The sequence below is a fragment of the Cololabis saira genome, chromosome 13 (assembly GCF_033807715.1).
Source record: "Cololabis saira isolate AMF1-May2022 chromosome 13, fColSai1.1, whole genome shotgun sequence".
Lineage (NCBI taxonomy): Eukaryota > Metazoa > Chordata > Actinopteri > Beloniformes > Belonidae > Cololabis > Cololabis saira.
Genome location: NC_084599.1, coordinates 26,709,415 through 26,728,540, shown reverse-complemented (window position 1 = coordinate 26,728,540; position 19,126 = coordinate 26,709,415). Strand labels below are relative to the sequence as shown.

Below are 19,126 nucleotides of genomic sequence, written 5' to 3'. Positions count from 1 at the left end.
ACCATATACACACGTTAATATACTTCAAAACAATAGTCTTTCTTGTTTATGGTGGAAAAAAAAAAATTCTGTAATGAGATGTTTTAAGTTTTATGTAATATGTTAGATTTTTTAATTGATTGGCTCAAGCCCACGCCTCAACACCATGTGGTTGCTTTTTGTAAGACAGACAAACTACTGTCTGCCCCTCAGAAACGTCCCGTGTTAGACTTGCCTGGGCTCTGCTTTTAAAAGAATGACATGTCAAAATACTTAGCTTTAATTTTACATGTGCTTATTTAATATATGGTGCAATATGTATTTGCGCTTTAATGTATTTGCAGTAAAAAGGGCTGAAAAAAATAGCATGACGTAAAAGGAAAGTTGTTGTTTTCCTTTAAAATAGGAAAACGCTGTAAAAGTTAATTAAACATTACTGGTTTCTTAAAGACAAACCAGTAGTTGTGTTATATGTTGGAGAGCTGAAGGAGTGTTTGAAAGGATGATGCAAGATTTTTAATACTGCTCACTGGTGAGGTTACAAGAATATCCATATAAATATCAGGTAAAGGAAATGTCAGACAATAGTCAATAACTATAAACAGCTACCTTGGACGGGTCCAATAGTACAAGGTCATTTAAATAGAACCACTCTTGATCAGTATATAAAAGTATATTTTTTATGCCATTTATTTTACAGTGATTTTGATTATTATTTTTTCAATGGTTTACAAATAATAACTATTGGAACAATAACATCTTGTAGTCTGCATTTCTTTTCTCTATTCATTGATGATGATGATGTCAACCAAGCCATAAATATTGTAAGGTTCTTGGTTCTTGCACAGCTAGGTATGTTTACAAGGCATTTTAAAACAGGCGTTTAACAATTATCTCATGAGAATTGGTCTCTGTATCTCGTTATGCTTATTTGACAACCTTTTGTTCGCAGACACAAGTTCATGAGCAAAGCTGCAGAGTACTCTAGGGTGTAGTCACTGAAGCAATCTGTGTCCTGCAGCTCATCCACAAGCCATCCAATCATATTATTTGCTATCATGGCTGTCTGCTGGTTCCTCCTAAGAAGAGCACATAAACACAAATATTCATGTTCATAAGTGGAGGAAAAAATGCAGATGTATATACATTGAAAATGAATATGTTATTATTTACCTTAGATATAGTTTCAATGACTTTTTTATTATTCAGAATAAGAGCAGTACGTAACTTGTGTATCATAATGTAGGCATGTCATGAGTGAGTAAACTGAGAATAACTTCTTTGTCACTATTCCATGTACTGTTAATAACAAAAAATGCATCCATGATTAAAAAAAAAACACAACTTGGAAAAGTTGTGTGTACCCAGACCTGTGGAGTGATAACTTTATATGCCTAATTTGTTATCCAAATCATATAGAGTTACAGACTAACTATTTTGTTTAAAATAGTCCCAAATGATAATGGATATATTTAGTCTCTGCAATAAAACTGCAGAAGCAAATGTTCATCAAACCTTGGTGAAAATTTACCTGAGGCTCAGTTTCTGCAGAGCCACCAGTACATTTTCTCGAGTCAGGGAATCTTTTTCCTCTTTCCTGAGCGTGTCTGTCAGAAGTTTCAGAAGAACTGGAATTTGAGATAGGTAAACCCGTCCTGTAAAGATCAAAAAAAGATGTACAGGGTGTGAGCATGGTGTCAGTTTAGTTTTAGTTTCAATGAGCAACACGTTGTACACATGAAAAAACACTATACTTGTTTTAACGTTGATATTAGGACTGGTTTTAATAATTAAAAAATAAATCTTAAATTTGGCTTAACAGCTTAACCATCACTGGAAATCTGACTGGACATACTGTTGCTATTCTGTAGGAAAACTTGATGCAGAAATGTTTCTACCACCTCAACTCCTGCCTTCGCCAGGAAGGCAGCTCCAAAGAGCACATGCTTTACCTGCATAACACAGCAAAATAGACTCCAGATAACACTTTAAATTCTCCTTGTTGAGAAGGAAAACTAAACCTTGTCCCTATTATGGTTACTTGCTGCTTGGAAGCATCTTTAGGAGTTTCAGTCCTGAACTTCAAGCTAATGAGGTCTCCCATCCATGTGTGTTTGTAAAGTCACACAGTCAGCCACTCATCGTGACTCAAGCAAATCTAATGATGCTGAAAACTTACCCTCGGCAAGGGAGGCAAACGCATTGATGAGACGAGCCATGGATTGGCGGACGAACTCATTTGTTGATCTCATTAAATGAAGCACAGTATTCTGAGGAAAGAAAAATAAAAACAAAAAACTAAATATGGGGCACTTAAAATCTGCACACTGCGGTTTGTGATACACTTGCAGTACTTAAGTGGTACTTTGAAAAAAAACAAAAAAACAACAACCTTGAACTAACAAGCTAATTATGCTGATAATGCCAGTCACATCACTATTTTGATGACAGTTTTCTAATGACAGAGACTTTCTTAACTACCTATACTAAGGTCTGGCAAAGGATTAAACATTGGAGAAAACGCAGGCACGCACGCACGCACGCACGCACGCACGCACGCACGAAAACTACTGTATAAAACAAGACTGAAGCTTCCTGTAAATATGCTTGATATTCCTGTGTGTGGGAAATCTTGGCATGCTGTAGGATGTGTCTGGTGTACAAGGGAGAGAAAGGAAATTCTGTAAAACTGTAATTCTAACTGTAAGTCACACTGCACGAATTCAGACCTGCCAGGAATTGTATCCTTGAGATTAAACAAAAACATTCATGTAAAACAAATATGAATTCATTATTTCAGTTTTACTGTAGCAGTTGCCATTCCATCTTTTTTTATATCATTAATTTCAGAATGAATCTGCCTTTGTAACATCAAAATGCAAATGGATTTCATATTGCTGCATTACCTGCTTTGTGCTGTAGCACCCCAGCAGATCGTTGCTAATGTAGGCCTGGAGCATCGTGTCTCGTTGTTCACCAGGGAGTGAGCGAGTGAGTCTCTGAAAAAGACATCAAAAGAAATATACCCAAAATTTAGCACATGAATATTCTTAAGGTAAAAAGTGTTTAAATATTTAGCAAACTCGACACAGAAAAGCCATAGCCAGGATTCAAACCAGGAACCTTTTAGCTAACCACAGATTCAGCATATATTATATTGCGTACCATCCTGAAGACAAGGGATGATTAACAAAAGCTTACACTGTTTTACATACTATAAACTACTATACTTTTACGAGTGTTGACTCATATTACGACCCATAAAAAGTAAGAGGGATTGCTGCTTTATGAGAGTGGAAAAATTGAGTTTAAGCAAAACGTAGAGACAACAAATATTATGAAGAAGTCCAGTTACATCAATTAGTAGAGACTCAGCAAATCTAAATTTGTAAAACATTCATACCCAGCGCAGTGCTTGCAGCAACAGACACCTTAGTCTGTCTGAGCCTTCAATCAGGTCTTTCTTCAGCTTCTCATAGTCTAAAGAGGGCAACATTGGCACATCTTTTCCTCTTCTGGAGAGCCACAAAAATAAGATGTTAGACCTGGTACTAACCAAACTGTACTAATCAGAATTAAAATAATACTAATTTGAATCGTTTAATACTTACTGAGGTGCAATGGATGCTCGTAGCATAGAAGAGGCCTAAAAGAGAAAGCACAATCAAATAGACGACACAGAACACTTTTCAAATTTTGATTATTTCAGATTCCATCTCAAACATCTTGTTATCATATTATACAAAATGTAACCCATGCAACAGCTCAAATGCATCCTGAAATCTTATTATTGTCCTTGTCGTGTACTCAGACTAAGTACTAGCTTGTTCACCCAAAGGCATTCAAGGTAAGTGCAATCTCCGAAGGTTATTAGTCATCTATTACACATGCATATATCATGCTTGAATTACATGCTGAACAATGGAATATACAGCAGATTATTGCTTGATACTGTACATCTTCCTTGCTGTAAAATAACAAGCAGGCCAAGAACCAGTACCAGAAAAAGTGGGTTAGTATCTTTGCCATTATCAAACCCCAGTGCCCATGTACTATAAACCTGTATCACTTATCTGAAATAAAATAAAATGGAGACTTCTATGTGAAAAAAAAAATCAGTAAGGAGGTGTGTTTTATGTTTATGCGCGCAGAAGAGCAAAACAAATTATTTGTGGTCTTTTTTTCCAAATGATAATGAATTTTGAATTATAATCTTTAGTGTGGGAGACGCGAGGTATAGAGTGGGAGCAGCCTCTAGTCATCACCAAGAAAAACACCCACAATAAAATGTCAAATGACACACAAGGATGCACCAAATGATTCAATAGTAGGGCCACACAATAATAATTTTCCTATATATATAAATTATTATCTAATTTACCAGGAACATTGTCTACTGTCCACACGCTTCCAGCAATTAATATTGTGTCTGTAGCTGTTCTGTCTTGTACTACCTGCAGCTTTTCATTTAACCCCAGTTGTTTGACAACCTGAGCAGGAGAGAAATCGATTCACATCAAAAAACTTTGTGCTGGCTACTCTTGTCATGTTATAGTGTTTGCCTAAATTATTATTTTTTTTCAAAACTATACAATTAAACATGGGGAGGACAAAACGGAAACTAAATGATAATAGTACAAAAGCAGCAAATAAAAAGAGTTGAGAGGAGAAACAATGAAACAATCTGGCAAAAATGAGGTCTACTCTGAGAGGAGCTCTTGCTTGACCTCATACATAGCCTAACAAAAGGGGTCATTCTTCATACAAATGAGGACCTACATCTTAGACAAAACTACCATGACACAAACAAAATAATGGATTATGGACTGAGGAGAATGGATACATGTTGCTGGGGGAATGACACAATAATATGAGGAGAAGGAGAAGGAGACATAGCAAGGGACAAGCAAAAAGAGAGGTAGGAACCGGAGTACTGACAAGAGGAAAAGGTGAAAACATATGAAACTTACATAGCCATCATCATAGGGACTCATAGGGTAATATCCCTTTGTGGACAAAAGTATCACATACGCAAAAACAGACACACACAAAAGGTTGTTCAGTCAAAACAGAAGAAAAATAGAGTTTACAAGCCAGAGTTCAATACCACAATAAAGACCACCGACCGCCTGAACACTTGAACAGGCAGTGGAGATGATAAGTCGCATCTGGTTAATTCTTGGCCGTGTTCTGTCAGTGAACATATGCTTCTCTTAGCAAAGTGAAGTGGCACCAAAGACGGTGCTACGGTGGCTTCAGCTGCATTTTAGAAATGGCTATTTGATGACAACCTAAACAGTTAAAATGCTACAACAATTACTACAGAATAAGGAAATAAATAAGTAAATATATCAAATTTTAAAGGCGTATGGTGCCTTATGGGCCTGTTCGCAGCACTGAGAGCATTTTCTTATTGGGGTTTGCCAACCACAAGCATGAAACTGTGGCAGGAAGTCGTTCTTTTTTTTCGTTTTGTTCTTTTTTTTAAGTATTCCATATGCTGAATGTCACCAAACTAAGAGCATAAAAAGAATCTTGCATCGTGATCACATATAGTAGTTTAGAATAAACTAGAAAATAGGAAAATGATTTACAGCTGTACTTAATATCGTAAAAAAAATGGTTTTATAATAGTTATTAAGCTCATTGAAAACCAACTCAGTTCCTGCACATATCACATATTTGAGCAATCTGTCAGCCAGCTGTCTACTATTTGCCCCAAACCACCACACTATTTGCATTCAAGGGAGGCATGTATTACATGACCATTCTGTGCAAACAGCAAAATGAAATACATATTTTCATTAATGTACTACAGGAATGTGCTTTTTTTCTTGAGCAAATTTCAAAGGTAGTTGATTTAGATGTTTTGAACCACTATAACTGATTTTAATAGTATAACTTTTCTAGTTTTCAAGTTTTCAACAACTAGAATCAGGCTAGGATGCAGTCACTGGCTACCAGGATATATGCTAAGTACCGGTACACTACCTGCTTATACAGTATACAAAGGGAGACACTGAGCATTTCAATCCTTTATCTTTAAAAACCCTTTTCAAACAGGGTGTTGACCAGGCCTTAGTGACGTGGCCACATTCAGCTGTCACCCATGTGACATTATCCATGCCACATTATATAATATAGCCATGCCTGAAGGCTGTGTCTTATTATTCTCCTATTAATGAGGGGTGAAGACGAAGGGAAAAAAAGACAAACTGGAGGGCTGTGTGTTGTACTTACAGTGCCAGGCCTGGTAAAATCAGTGCTCTCCACCACACTGTGCCTCATCTGATTGCTGAACAGACGAACACACACACTCTGCAGATACTCAGGAGAGATCTGCAAAAAGAAAGCATGTCCCTCGCGGTTTAAGACACTGTGCATGAGAAAAGATGTGTTATCCATGTCTCCATGTACTAAAGCCATACAATGTCGAATTAAAACATCATTGTGTGTCCAAAGATTTAATTCATATTGAAATATAATCTATTCACTTTGCATATGCAAAGAAGTGCCACATAAAAGACTTTTTGTCAGCACGATATTTGTGTGAGTGTCTGGATGCATGTTAGTGTGTTTCTCTCTGTGTGTCTCCTACCATTTTTCCGCTGATGGTGGCCTCCAAAGAGTCGACCAGCTCAGCAGTGATTCCAATCAAGTTGCTGTAGTCAGCTTTCATCTTATTAAACTTCCGTACGTAACTGGTGATCCGCCGGTCTGATTCAGCGAGCTGAAGCTGTAACTGCTGCACGGTCTCTGTGCAGTCACACAAGCACACAGAGCAAAGTTCTTCTATTAGCCCTTATTCAAATACACACTGCATTCAATTTGCAATCAATATCCAATAGGCACCAGTAAATACAATCTTTAAAGGGCTTGTAAGTAATTATTTACGTTTATTTAACTCTAAACAGAGCCCTTTGAAACATTAACAAAATGAATGTCAACAGCTAATCTTTGTGACGGCTCAAAAAACCTCCTGTCTGACACGTATATCTTAAGCAAATATTAGAATAAGCTGGTGTGGTCTTGGATGCTTTGATTTGTTTTATTTTATTTTTTTCAATTTTACAAATCAAATTAAATACCAACCAAATACCACCAAACTATGAGTGTCTGTTTTTATTCAATAATAAAATATCCGTTAAAAACTTTATTAACTTAACTAAGTACACCTCATGAATGTTACAGAAATGTGTATTAATCTGTACAGTTAAAAGACGGTGTCTCCATTCTGATGACAGTTGTAGTTTACACTTTGCTGGACTGGTTTAAGAAATGCACTGGTAATAAACTCCAATGAGACAGATTCTTTGATTGGTTTATTTACCTTTCATGGTCCTTCCACCCTCCTTCTGTGTGTTCGTTAAAGAATACATCCTTGAATAAATATATATAAATACACTGTTCAAAATGTTTCATTTTGAGACATAAAAACTTAATCCGAGATCCTAATGTCTTGTTTGATTTTCAGATGACAAAAGATAAGTGCACTCTAAACATCCTGTTTGAAGACGGCAAACTCGTCACAGCTATTTGTTTAGGATTTAATGAATACGTTGTTCTATGATGAGTCGCAAGTAAATATTCAATATTTGCTTACTTTCTATGAACTATTAGACATTCTTTTACCCAACACCCACGTGTTGACAAACATAGATATAATCAAGTGTACCTAAGGTTTCATGGTCTGTGAATATTACAACTTGCCTTGCAGTCAACTTTTCTTAGGTCTGTCTACATGACTTTTACAGTTATGTTACAGGGAGTGGATGGTAAATCATCAAACTCGCTGCTTGGACCACTTCATCTACAAAAGAATAAACAACACAGGAAGAAACCAACGTGTCTCATTAGCCAGAGACAATAAAAGGATACATATAAAGTCATTAGCCTTGGAGTCTTAGATGGTTTTAGTGTCAGTGATAGGAACTTGACCACCTTGCCCTTCAACTGTGGTATCCATGAGTCCTATGTGAACAAAACATATAGCATATAAGCAGAAACACATAATAAGGGCTGAGTTCATTATCATGGTAAAACATAATAATAATAATAATAATAATAATAATAATAATAATAATAATAATAATAATAATAATAATAATAATAATAATAATAATAATAATAATAATAATTTTTCTATGCACCTGAAAAAGATCCTTGAATGAAGGGTGGACAGTGGGGTTGGGAACAAAAGGCAAAGCATAGTAAGGCAAAAATTCAGTCGTCTGGCTCAGTGCTGCTCCACGAGTTTCGAGGTACTGCTTGAAACAGGAAATCCTCTCCTCATACTCAGCTCGGTCCTGGAGATAATATTTGGGTTTTGGAGTTAAATAATTTATTTGAAGTAAATAATATAAGTTCATATACTACCTTAAAAAAACAAACAGACACTTAATTCTCTTCAGTTAAATTAATGTCCACTGTTCGACTGCAACTGTCTCAGTGTAGTCATCAAAAGCTTAAGAAACAGCTTTTGCAACAGCATGCCATGTGTAGTATTGTCCTCTATTTAATTACCTATGCAGTCTTGTAATTACACAAACTAAAAAAAAATGCAGGGGTGTATTCTCATATATTGTTATGTCAGCAATATTCCTGAGGGGGTAAAAAGCCTGTGGCGCCCCTTAGTGGACACTTTGAGAAACAGCGCATCATGATATTTTGATATAAATTTCCAATAAATAAATAAATAAATAAATAAAGAATATCTGAATCCACATACCTGTCTATCCGGGAGCCTCCTCAGTGGGTAGATAGTAAAGTGGATGTGGAGATAGAACTCCAGTCTCTGGGCCTCAGCTTCTGTGCCTTTTACTTCAGAGGAAATATTCTCTGTCCACAATTCAAAGAACACCTTTTGGTCTCCATCATCAAAGCAGGTGAGGAGGTCTTTCTAGAAAAGTCACATACAAAGAAGGGAAAGCTTAGGAAGCTATGAAAAAATTATATTCTATTCCATTATTAACACTTTATTTGCATAGCACAGAATAATAGCTATTCACAATAACATGCCAGGTTAAAACAAGAAGATTACATCACAATCCAAAATGTTCATCTCATGACTATTTACTTATTGTACAAGTTGTGTCAATGTTTGTAGGCGCTGTGCTGGTATGCTAAATGTATTTCCTCTTTTTATCCTTTACACCGCTATTCGTGCCCATCTACAGCGACCAATTCTGCAAATAATAAACCAGTGTGATGGAACAACCGGTTTTAGAAATTCAATGATTTACCTGAATAACATGAGTCTTTGAGTCTCTGAGAGTACTTCCTCGAGGCTTTGAAACAAGCTTGCCTTTCCTTTTGCACTCCTTGTCAAAAATTTGAACAGTCTCTGCAAATTCCTCAAACTTAAGGTACTGAAAAAGACAGAAACAATCATGAAATTACGTGCATTTCATCACACCATTAACACACTAGAATGAAACAGTGTTATATGTCAAGCAAATGACAAAAGATGTGCATCTCTTGTCTTGACTCAATGCCGTCTCAAAATGTTAAAACATAAAAACTGTCCAGTATTACATTTTTTAATAGACATCTGTTGCACTAGTGCGTTGCCTTGGTTACCTCCTTGATCATCCCCAGAAGGTCGGCTTCGGTTGCCAAGATGTCCCCCATCTCGGCTGGCTCCCCGGAGCTCATCCGGGAACCAGAACTTTCGACCCACCTACTCACTGGAAGGATTTCTAACTTCATTCAAAACATTCGCATTCCCAATGACCATGTTTCGGGCTGCAAAGGCAGAATTGTATATAAGATAAGAAAGGAGTGGGGGATACATATAAACATATGCATGTATAGTATGTAGGATTTGATGTATAGACATGATACACATGCATGAGATGAAATGACAAACTAAATTGATTTTGTCGGTTTCTTTAGCATCTTTTCACTTTCTGTTTTCAGAGCTATCATTATTATTATTATTATTATTATTATTACTATTATTACAACTATTATTAATATTATTATTATTTTGTGTAGCCTCATGATACTTCATTTGTTCTTTTTGCATATTCCATTATGTTAAAAGGTGGACAAGATAAGCTTTATGCTTCAAGCCCATACCTTTTCGGTCAAAATAATCACCATGTTGACCAAACCTGTAAATGTTTATCTTGCTTATTGATTTTTATGATTATAATTTACCGAAATAAAGATAACTAACTAACTAACAAGTAATTGATGCCCCTTTCACTGGAAAAACTAAAACTGGTTAACTATACCATTCAAGATTTTTCCTTCCTAAATTTCAGGTGAAGTTTAAAACCAGATCAGTGCTTTGGCTGCATTGCATTTAATATATGCTGGCAATACAGAACGGAAAACATCTTTTTTACGATCAACACCAGCGTTAGCATCATTCATCAGATGTGGCCAGCTAGTGGGAGCTATAGCTAATCTGTTCACATTTATTAAAGTTACCAGACGACAAAATTGTCCGTACCTCATTCAGATATCCTGTAACTGGTCAAAAGGGTGGCACAAATCTTTTTGAGGCGTTTATCCGTAACTAAAACCCAACCTGCACATTTTTCGACTCGATTTAACTCCTACATGTAGCCTGTATATTAACTAGCAACCGTGCGCAGACAGGACGCTAAAATCGCCTAGCAACGGGATGGGAAATGGCGGAAATCTGCGAAAATGTCGTAAAAGACTATTGTTCCAAAATAACAATTACATATTTAATTAACCAATAATTATATCCACCGATTATCTATGCAGACTCTTAATACTGGTCTTCCGGGAAAATATATATATCTTTTTTTTTTTTTAAGTTATAAAGTATAACGTATATATACTTCAACATGCAGTAGGCTAATGACAGGAACAGTTATTTTTTTAATTTTGTATTTTTTCACACGTTTTTATCTTTGTGTGTGTGTATTTGTTTAAATTAATTTAAAATGAAAACAGTAAGTAGTAGCCTGAATTATGGTTCCGCGTTAAATCGACGCAGAAGCCCACGCCGTAGAGTACGGCGTAGGGTACGCGGCGACGCGCACCACTCTGCGTTGGTGTAACGCGGAACCATAAATCAGCCTTTAAGGGGCTTGGTCCAGTGGGGAAGTGACGTCAACGCATACCCTCTATAAATAATTATATTGTATTACATTTGTAATAAAACAAATAAAAAAACATTGCTATAATGACGTGAAATACCATTTAAATTTCATCGAGGTTATTATTATTTTATTATATGTATACCGGATATCTAACCGGAAGTGCTTCTGGTGTCAAAGGTCGAGCACATTGTTCCAGCCCAATACATCCATGGTTCCAGCGCGGTACCGTTTGCTTTTGATCGGAATGAATCAATGAATGAAATCATACCTGACTGTTACATCTAGCGCCTTCACTCGTTGTCTCCTAACGAAGCCCACTGATTGCCACGCTGTTGTGTTTAAAGTACAATATTAAAGCATCCTTTGGGGTAAGCAGGAAAAGTTGTCTGGAAATATGCTAACGCTAACTTAGCACACTAAAGAGACTGCTGAAGTTGTAGTAACTACAAAAACAAAACCACTTCGCCTGGCATTTAGACACATCAGGTTATATGAATCTTGTGTGCTCTTAGTTTATGTGGTACATTCACTTTGTTATGGAGGTTAATATACTTGCAGTACATGCTTAGTGGATCCAAACTAAGTGCGTTTTTGTCAAAAAAGGGAGTCCAAGGTACTCTTCTTGTGGAAAAATATTAAAAAGCCTTTATTGAAACATGGCTAATAAGTTTAAAAACATGGGAGCAGAGAAGTGCGTTTTTTGTTTTCTTCTGTTGTTTGGCATAATTTTGAACAGTGTCAACACATTTTATTGTTCTTTCAATTGTTTTATATTATTTGATATTTGTTTGTTTTCCTATGCAGAGGTGTATAATCCAGGTGCCATAAAGTAAAAATCCAGTCCAGCAGTTCCAACCATCACTAAACCAGCTCTGCAGGTAGGTGGTCCTTAGTGAAAACACCTGTTTTAAATGTACTGGTTTGTCCACTAGTATATGTTTTAATGAGCAAATATCAGCTTAATGTAAAGAAAATTATTTGACTAATGGTGCTTTGAGACTGACCCCATGTCAAAATTGGTCTTAATTTAAGATTGATTCAAAACTATTTTTGATTTTTGAAAAAAAAAAAAAAAAAAAACATTAAAGCACATTCAAGAGGTGTATAATCCAGGTGCCATAAAGTAAAAACGCTGCCGTTTCTGGTAGGGCTGGGTATCGATTCAAATGTCAAGATTCGATTCCGATTCTTAATATTCAGAATCGATTATCATGATTCGATCCGATTCGATATTGATTTGGATTAGTGTTATTTAAAATGTTTTTTGAACTGTTGCCTGAATTATATGACTGTAAAATAACTAGTGAAATAATAATTTCACAATAATTATTGTGAAATAACTAAGAAATAAATAACTCAAACAGGCCTTTCAATATCCGTTTAAAGTGCAAAAAAGAAAGAACAGCAACAGTTCATGCAGTAAACAAATCATTTTAGCTTATCTAATTTATTCTGTCACCACGAACACATATTGCCATGAAGCATGAAGCACCTGGCATTTTTCAGAAGTGTCATGACAAACTGTGTCCGACTACTGGGATTAAAGTTCACCTGGCGAAATGATGAAGGAAAAAAAAAAAAAATAAATCGATCTTTAGACATAATAATTGATTTTTAGGAATTAATATGAGAATCGATTTAGATTCGGAAAATCGATTTGTTTCAACACAGGCCTAGTTTCTGTACATTTAGAACAGGGGTTTTCACTAACGACCTACTATCTACCTGCAGAGGAGCTGGTTTAGTGACCGGTTGGAGCAACTGCTGGACAGGATTTTTACTTTATGGCACCTGGATTATACACCTCTGCTCCTGTGTCTGTCATATCCTCACATCATACCAATCAAATGAAACGGGCTCAAGTGTTCACTTTTCTTCTTCTTTTTCCTCTCTTTTACAAGTTCCTAGACAAGGGCGGAGATGGCCGGAATACTATTTGAAGATATCTTCGATGTAAAAGACATTGATCCAGATGGGAAGAAATTTGACAGAGGTATGTGAGTTGTTATAAGATCATAAACTTGAGTAAGATGTGGAATTGTTACACCTGGTAAGATTGTATTTCTCTGCCAGTGTAATTGGTTTCTATCTGAAAATGTAGGAGCTCCACTTCAATTTACTTTAATACAGTACTTTAATTTTTTTTCCCTTCTTTAGGGCACAAAACATAAAATGATAACACTTAAGGGTCACGTAAAGCATGAGCAGTGGTAGTCTGCTTTCTGACCAGACATAAAAAGGATCTGTTTACACTATTCTCATCTGCTGCTGTTACGATAACATCCTACATTCTACACTGCTTTCTTCGAGTCTTTCTTTATGTGTACTTATGGTCTGAAATCCTACACTAAACTCTTACATGCTTCAATGGTTTACACTTTAAGCATTGTTATGTAGAAAGGAGCTATTATATAGCTCAATTCAATTATATAGCGTCTATTACACCGCTTTCCGGAGACCCAGAACATGACGCCGAGCAATTATTACATAAACATAACAGTCTGTTTCATAAGTTAGCTAACATAAATCATCCATAGTCATAGCTTTTGTGTTTTTTTCCCATTCCAAATGTTATTACAATATTAGTTTGGTGGTTCAGCATTATGACTGACATCATCCATCAGGTATATCGACTAATCCAGTTATTACCTTTGCTGCAGTGTCTCGTCTACATTGTGAGAGTGAATCTTTCAAGATGGACCTCATCCTCGATGTAAACATTCAGATCTATCCCGTTGATCTTGGTAAGAAAAGTTAATGTGTTTTATTGTTATTTATACGTTTATTAATATAAATCTTGACTTGTGTGCACTTATCATTTGCTTGGTTTTGTCGTATTGCTCAGTTGTTCAAACTGTGGGATAATGCTCATATAGGACATAAAGAACCTTGTAAACTTAAGTTTACCCAATATGTAAATTTACACAATATTGTGGTACATCTACTGTAGATAATATTTAAATATTTCTTTCATTAAGGTGACAAATTCAGACTGGTGATCGCTAGCACGTTGTATGAAGATGGAACGCCAGATGATGGCGAGTACAATCCTCAGGATGATCGGCCATCAAGGTAATACATTTGCTTGATCTATTTTAAAGAATATAAAAATGCCAAGATTTGCTGTCTTGAACGTATTTTAATTCAGCAATCAAATGTCACCCATAAGCAAACAGTATACTGTATTTTGTGTTCCCTGTTTGAGACGTCTCTACTTATTTCACATTGTATAACTTTCTAGAGCAGATCAGTTTGACTATGTGATGTACGGAAAGGTGTACAAGATTGAAGGGGATGAAACTTCGACAGAAGCTGCAACGCGCCTGTAAGTGAGAAGTCATCACTGCACAATTTTCAGCAAACTGTCAAATAACCCATACTTCTCCTGGAACAAAACTATTTTTGAAATTCAGATTGTTTTTTTTTTTTAGATTACATTTTTATAACTTAGTGATCACTATCAAAAACTGTATAATTTCATCATGATAATCCATTTCTCAAATTGCCTTTCAGATCAGCCTACGTGTCTTACGGAGGCCTCCTCATGAGGCTTCAGGGCGACGCCAACAATCTTCACGGCTTTGAGGTGGACTCCCGAGTCTACCTCCTCATGAAGAAGTTGGCCTTCTGAACCCCCCTCTGCTCACCCCACTTTCCATGCTTTCTCCTAATCTCACAGTTAACCTCATGGTCATAGTAACCTGGGTACCAAAAACATTCATAAAACCAGTTAACACATTACAAAGTAAATATATGGATTCATGTTTGCTTTTATTCATAATTCTGCCACCAAAGTGATGGACTACAACCTGAATACTGTGACACATACGAACTGCTGCACACTCCACCTGCAGGGAAACTGTAAATAAAGATCTCTTTTATACAAAATGATCAAGAGATGGTCAGCTTTTAATTCTTTCTTTTTTTTTTACTCTGTTAGATTCCATCTAATCTAAAGCACACTTCAGCAGCTGTTAATTTCCTTGTAACCTGTGTCCTTTTGTAACATGACAGCAGAAAACTTTGTATTTAAGTAAATACATGAAAGAAATGGGAAAAAACAAGGTAATATTCCATGTAATTTGCAGAGGTGTGGCTTTCATTACAACTCCAGTGGAAGGTGTTTATAGTGACAAATGGTTGATGTAAGTAATGACATGAAACTGTTTCTTGGCCTTAGGTTCTTTGTTTTTTTTTAAGTGAATATGATTGTATAATCTTGCCAGCATTGTAAGAGATGTGAATATTTCAATTCTGGGATTTTAATCCATTGTGCCTTGAAAAACTTGTAGATTGCGGCAAACTAGGGCGTGAGCATCTAGGACAGAAAATTCAATTATGGGCAAAGAAACAGCTTTTGTGCACAAAATAAGATACTCAAAGTCCGTCATAATGGATGTCACAGGACTGGGAAGTACACGAGTAATGACTCAGACTGCTGATAAGTGCATGAAAAGTTTAGTTAGACCTTGGAATGTACCAACACTGGAAAAACCTTGGACATGTTTTTTAAGTAGTAACATACTTCACTTGAATTTCTTCATTTCTTTTCTTTTTCCATGATAAATATTTTAGGTTGTATGAAGTATGTAAGAGACCAGTTGCAATGTGGCTGATTATACAGGTCTTAGCAAGTTACTATTGTCAGTGCTGTGTCTCATTTCACTCAGCTGTTTTTACATAAGGTGAGGTGCACAAGCTACAACATGTAAATAATTACATTTTGGAATCATTAGGAAGTTTATTTATTCACTTATGCTAGATGTGTCAATCTACTTCCAGCAAATATGCCAAGGCTGACAATTGTAGGTATGCACTATAAAGAGGTGTATCCCCTTTGCCAAGATGACCCAAACTGGGCCTCAGCAAGGTCAGGTAAAAGAAACATTCATTTATCAGGACACAGTAATCTGGTACATTTGAGTAAAGAGAAATTACTTGAGACATTCATCCATAATATCATTGTACCAGCTGTTAAGCACAGTAATGGCAGCAATATTCAGTGCAACTGTTTTTCTGCCAGTTAAACTGACAAATTGCACAAACTGCATGATGAAAGGAAAGGGGGGAGGGGGTGGGGGGGTCATTTCACAATTCTGCAGCCTGACCTTAAACTATCAGATAAACAGGTTAAACTTTGAGTCGAACTTCTCAACGTGACCTTACACCACAGTTAGCCAGGTAGGTGTGAAGCTTTGTAAAATCACATTTCTATGTTTTGAAAACTGAAGACTGATCTAATTTTATTTGAATATTTCTACAGAAGTTAAATGCACAAGTCTCAGCATGTAAATAAGTCAATTTTGGAGTTATTTGGAAGTTTATTTCATTATTTAAGCTGGGGGTGTCCATCGACTTCCAGCAACTATGTTTGACTTGGCTAGCAAGGACTTTGTCAGTCTGGGTTATTTAATGCACTGAGATGAGAGAAGTATTTACTATTTCATGAGACTCTGGGAATGACAGCATTTCCAAAAGTGTTAGACAATCCTTGTAAATGAGATTTCCAAGTGAGTTTACAGATCACCTCATACAGCCCAACCTTCACATTGTGAAGTTTTTCAGCATAGCCGCTTCTACAGTTACAGTCAAATTACTATTGCAACTTCTGTTAAGATTTTAATATTTTCAGCACAAAATTAAAACTAGAAGGTTAACTTCATCTTTCGGTAGGTTTGCAGCACATTTGACAAACATTAAATTGCAGCTGCTCATTGAAAAAAAAAAAAAAAAAACTAAATTGTTGTATATGAAAAAAAAAAGATCATGGACACCAAATATCTCTGTGAGATAGTGGGGTCTAAGATTTTTGAGGTCATACTACGTGGTGCTGGAAACGTTATGGGGAAGTCTGTCCCAAGTCTCATTGAGCAGAGGGGAATCCAAAAAATACTTTTTATTTTATTTTAAGTGTTTAATAAATAGCTACTGCAATCAAATACACCTCTAAATCTATCTTTAACCATTCATAAATAATTATTGGGTAATTTGAATTCATCTTTATTTATTTGTTATAATTGTATGTTTTGCATAATTTGTTACATCTGTTTTTGATTGTGGGGTGATGCAGAAGTCTCCATAGTTAATGTAATCAAACACGATACATTATAGAGTTATTTTTGTAAAGAGAAACCGAAGCAATCCACATTGTGCTCATGTGCAAAATAAAACAGGTAAGAAAAAAAAAGAACTGTTTTAATGTCAATGTTAGAACGGAGAGTGGAGACGGAATACAGTTTATGTCCCACTTTATGCTCAGCATAGCATCTTAAAATGACCAGTAATGCAGTGTATTAGGTTTACCACATTGTGATGATTCTTTTTTCTTTAAAGAGATTCTGGATACCTGGGGTGGAGCTGTTTGTTGTGGAAACATGAGTAGATAGTAACATATGATGCCCAACACAGCATCTATAAATCTTATTAAAGAAGATGAACTGGTTCATAATGCTGGTGCAGACCCAGTTATATACGGTGAATTTGAGAGTTAAAAAACAACTATTTACATGTTAAGCTGTATTTGTCCCTTCAACCATGTGACCATCTTCAACCCCATTACCCTACTCTCAACCCCGTCACACCAACATTTATATACTTTTTTTTTTTTTAAGTTTATGAAAAAAAATTTAATGTTTGTTGACTTCTGTCTCAAATGTTTAGAGCTATCATAAAATTATTGATTTTGGTTAAAATTCTTTAGTTAAATCAAATTTTTTACGAGAAATTACAAGAATGCAGTTAAAAAAAGTGCCACTTCAAGCTTTTGTATAGCAAAAATGTAATAATTTATGTCATTTTTGTATTTGCAAATATTGAATTAGTTTGAGGGACATCTGATTAATATGAAAATGTTGACTTCATTTCAAATACATTTTATAATGATATTCAGAGAGCTTCCACTGGGGTTGAAGAACAATGGTGCCCACATCATGAAATAATGACCAATAATAATAGGAATTTGATGCCTGAGATGGGGAAAAATATATATTCTGTTAGTTAAACATGTCCTTAATGTTGTGGGCTGTTCATAAAAGTATTACATTTTGGTAAAAAATGTGAAAATGCCAAAGTCCAATTTGTGCCATTCTCATGGAATGACTCATATATTCAAGAACCATGGAAAGGAAGTGCAATTTGATTTAAATTATTAAAAATGAATGGGGGACATAAGTGTAACAACAAGGACTATTGTGATCAGGGGCGAAAATCCCGGGGGGGACAGGGGGGACAAGTCCCCCCCATTAGTAAAGCTGTCCCCCCCTAGAATAATTTGAGACAGAATTAATAATTTTGGAACAATGCAGTAGTATTTAGTAGTGATGCACCAAAATGAAAATTTGTGACCGAAACCGAAATCGAAAATAATAATAAATAGTAAAATCTCATTACACTTAAAACAAGAGTCATCACCAGAAAAACAACTTGTTATTTGACAATTTTCACCTGTTTCAAGTAAATTTTCACTTGAAATAAGTAGAAAAATCTGCCAGTGCGACAAGATTTATCTTATAACAAAACAATCTTGTTCCACTGGCAGATTTTTCTACTTATTTTAAGTGAAAATCGACTTGAAACAGGTGAAAATTGTTGTTTTTTTCCAGTGATGAGTCTTGTTTTAAGTGTAATGAGATTTTTTTTAACTAAAAATGAGACATTTTAACTAGAAATAAGACAAATATTCTTGTTAAGATTTTGGGTTTTTGCAGTGTATTATGTCAGATGTGCTGTATTATTGCCACCTACCTAATACCATGGTTTTGTATTGCTCTAAGAAAGGTCTTCTGCCTGTTTGCGAGATAGAGATGAAAATGTCAAAATGCTGTATTAAAGGAATGCTAAAACTTTTATTCCTTGTCCCCCCCTGGATGTATTCTCTAAAATTTTACTGTTTATTGTCCCCCCCAACTATGAAACTGGATTTTCGCCCCTGATTGTGATGATGACACCCAGCGCGGTTTTCAGTTTCTGGAAGTGTGTTTGAGTTGAGTATAAGACCACATAACAACAATGGCAGCAGGGTTTCCCTAGTTTTTCAGGAAAGGACGATGATGGATCGATGAATGCGC

At 35.8% G+C, this 19,126-nt stretch overlaps 2 protein-coding genes across 4 annotated transcripts in view; one reads left to right on the top strand and one right to left on the bottom strand.

The window, feature by feature from the left end:
- LOC133458509 (lisH domain-containing protein ARMC9) overlaps window positions 1–10,588 on the bottom strand; it is a 29,684-nt gene extending 19,096 nt beyond the window's left edge. Inside the window, exons 1-16 of one of the 2 annotated variants that reach the window (XM_061738479.1) lie at window positions 10,439–10,588; window positions 9,559–9,723; window positions 9,222–9,347; window positions 8,708–8,878; window positions 8,130–8,285; window positions 7,858–7,950; window positions 7,310–7,334; window positions 6,578–6,735; window positions 6,220–6,318; window positions 4,950–4,985; window positions 3,591–3,625; window positions 3,383–3,494; window positions 2,886–2,978; window positions 2,159–2,249; window positions 1,511–1,634; window positions 919–1,058 (exon numbers count right to left, since the gene is read on the bottom strand). In XM_061738479.1, coding sequence (XP_061594463.1) covers window positions 919–1,058; window positions 1,511–1,634; window positions 2,159–2,249; window positions 2,886–2,978; window positions 3,383–3,494; window positions 3,591–3,625; window positions 4,950–4,985; window positions 6,220–6,318; window positions 6,578–6,735; window positions 7,310–7,334; window positions 7,858–7,950; window positions 8,130–8,285; window positions 8,708–8,878; window positions 9,222–9,347; window positions 9,559–9,687 — 1,588 coding nt within the window. In that variant the 5' untranslated portion in view covers window positions 9,688–9,723; window positions 10,439–10,588. The remainder of the gene's footprint in view (window positions 1–918; window positions 1,059–1,510; window positions 1,635–2,158; window positions 2,250–2,885; window positions 2,979–3,382; window positions 3,495–3,590; window positions 3,626–4,949; window positions 4,986–6,219; window positions 6,319–6,577; window positions 6,736–7,309; window positions 7,335–7,857; window positions 7,951–8,129; window positions 8,286–8,707; window positions 8,879–9,221; window positions 9,348–9,558; window positions 9,724–10,438) is intronic. The other variant, XM_061738480.1, reaches the window with a different exon arrangement.
- Window positions 10,589–11,251: 663 nt separating this feature from the next.
- polr2h (RNA polymerase II, I and III subunit H) lies at window positions 11,252–14,951 on the top strand. 2 transcript variants are annotated; one of them, XM_061737181.1, is made up of 6 exons: window positions 11,252–11,428; window positions 12,962–13,053; window positions 13,721–13,804; window positions 14,039–14,132; window positions 14,302–14,385; window positions 14,574–14,951. In XM_061737181.1, the coding sequence occupies exons 2-6, from the start codon at window positions 12,981–12,983 to the stop codon at window positions 14,689–14,691; spliced, it is 453 nt and encodes a 150-aa protein (XP_061593165.1). In that variant the 5' UTR covers window positions 11,252–11,428; window positions 12,962–12,980; the 3' UTR covers window positions 14,692–14,951. The 2 variants fall into 2 exon arrangements, with proteins under 2 accessions (XP_061593165.1, XP_061593166.1); XM_061737182.1 differs by lacking the exon at window positions 11,252–11,428 and adding an exon at window positions 11,864–11,938.
- The last annotated feature ends 4,175 nt before the right edge of the window (window positions 14,952–19,126 follow it).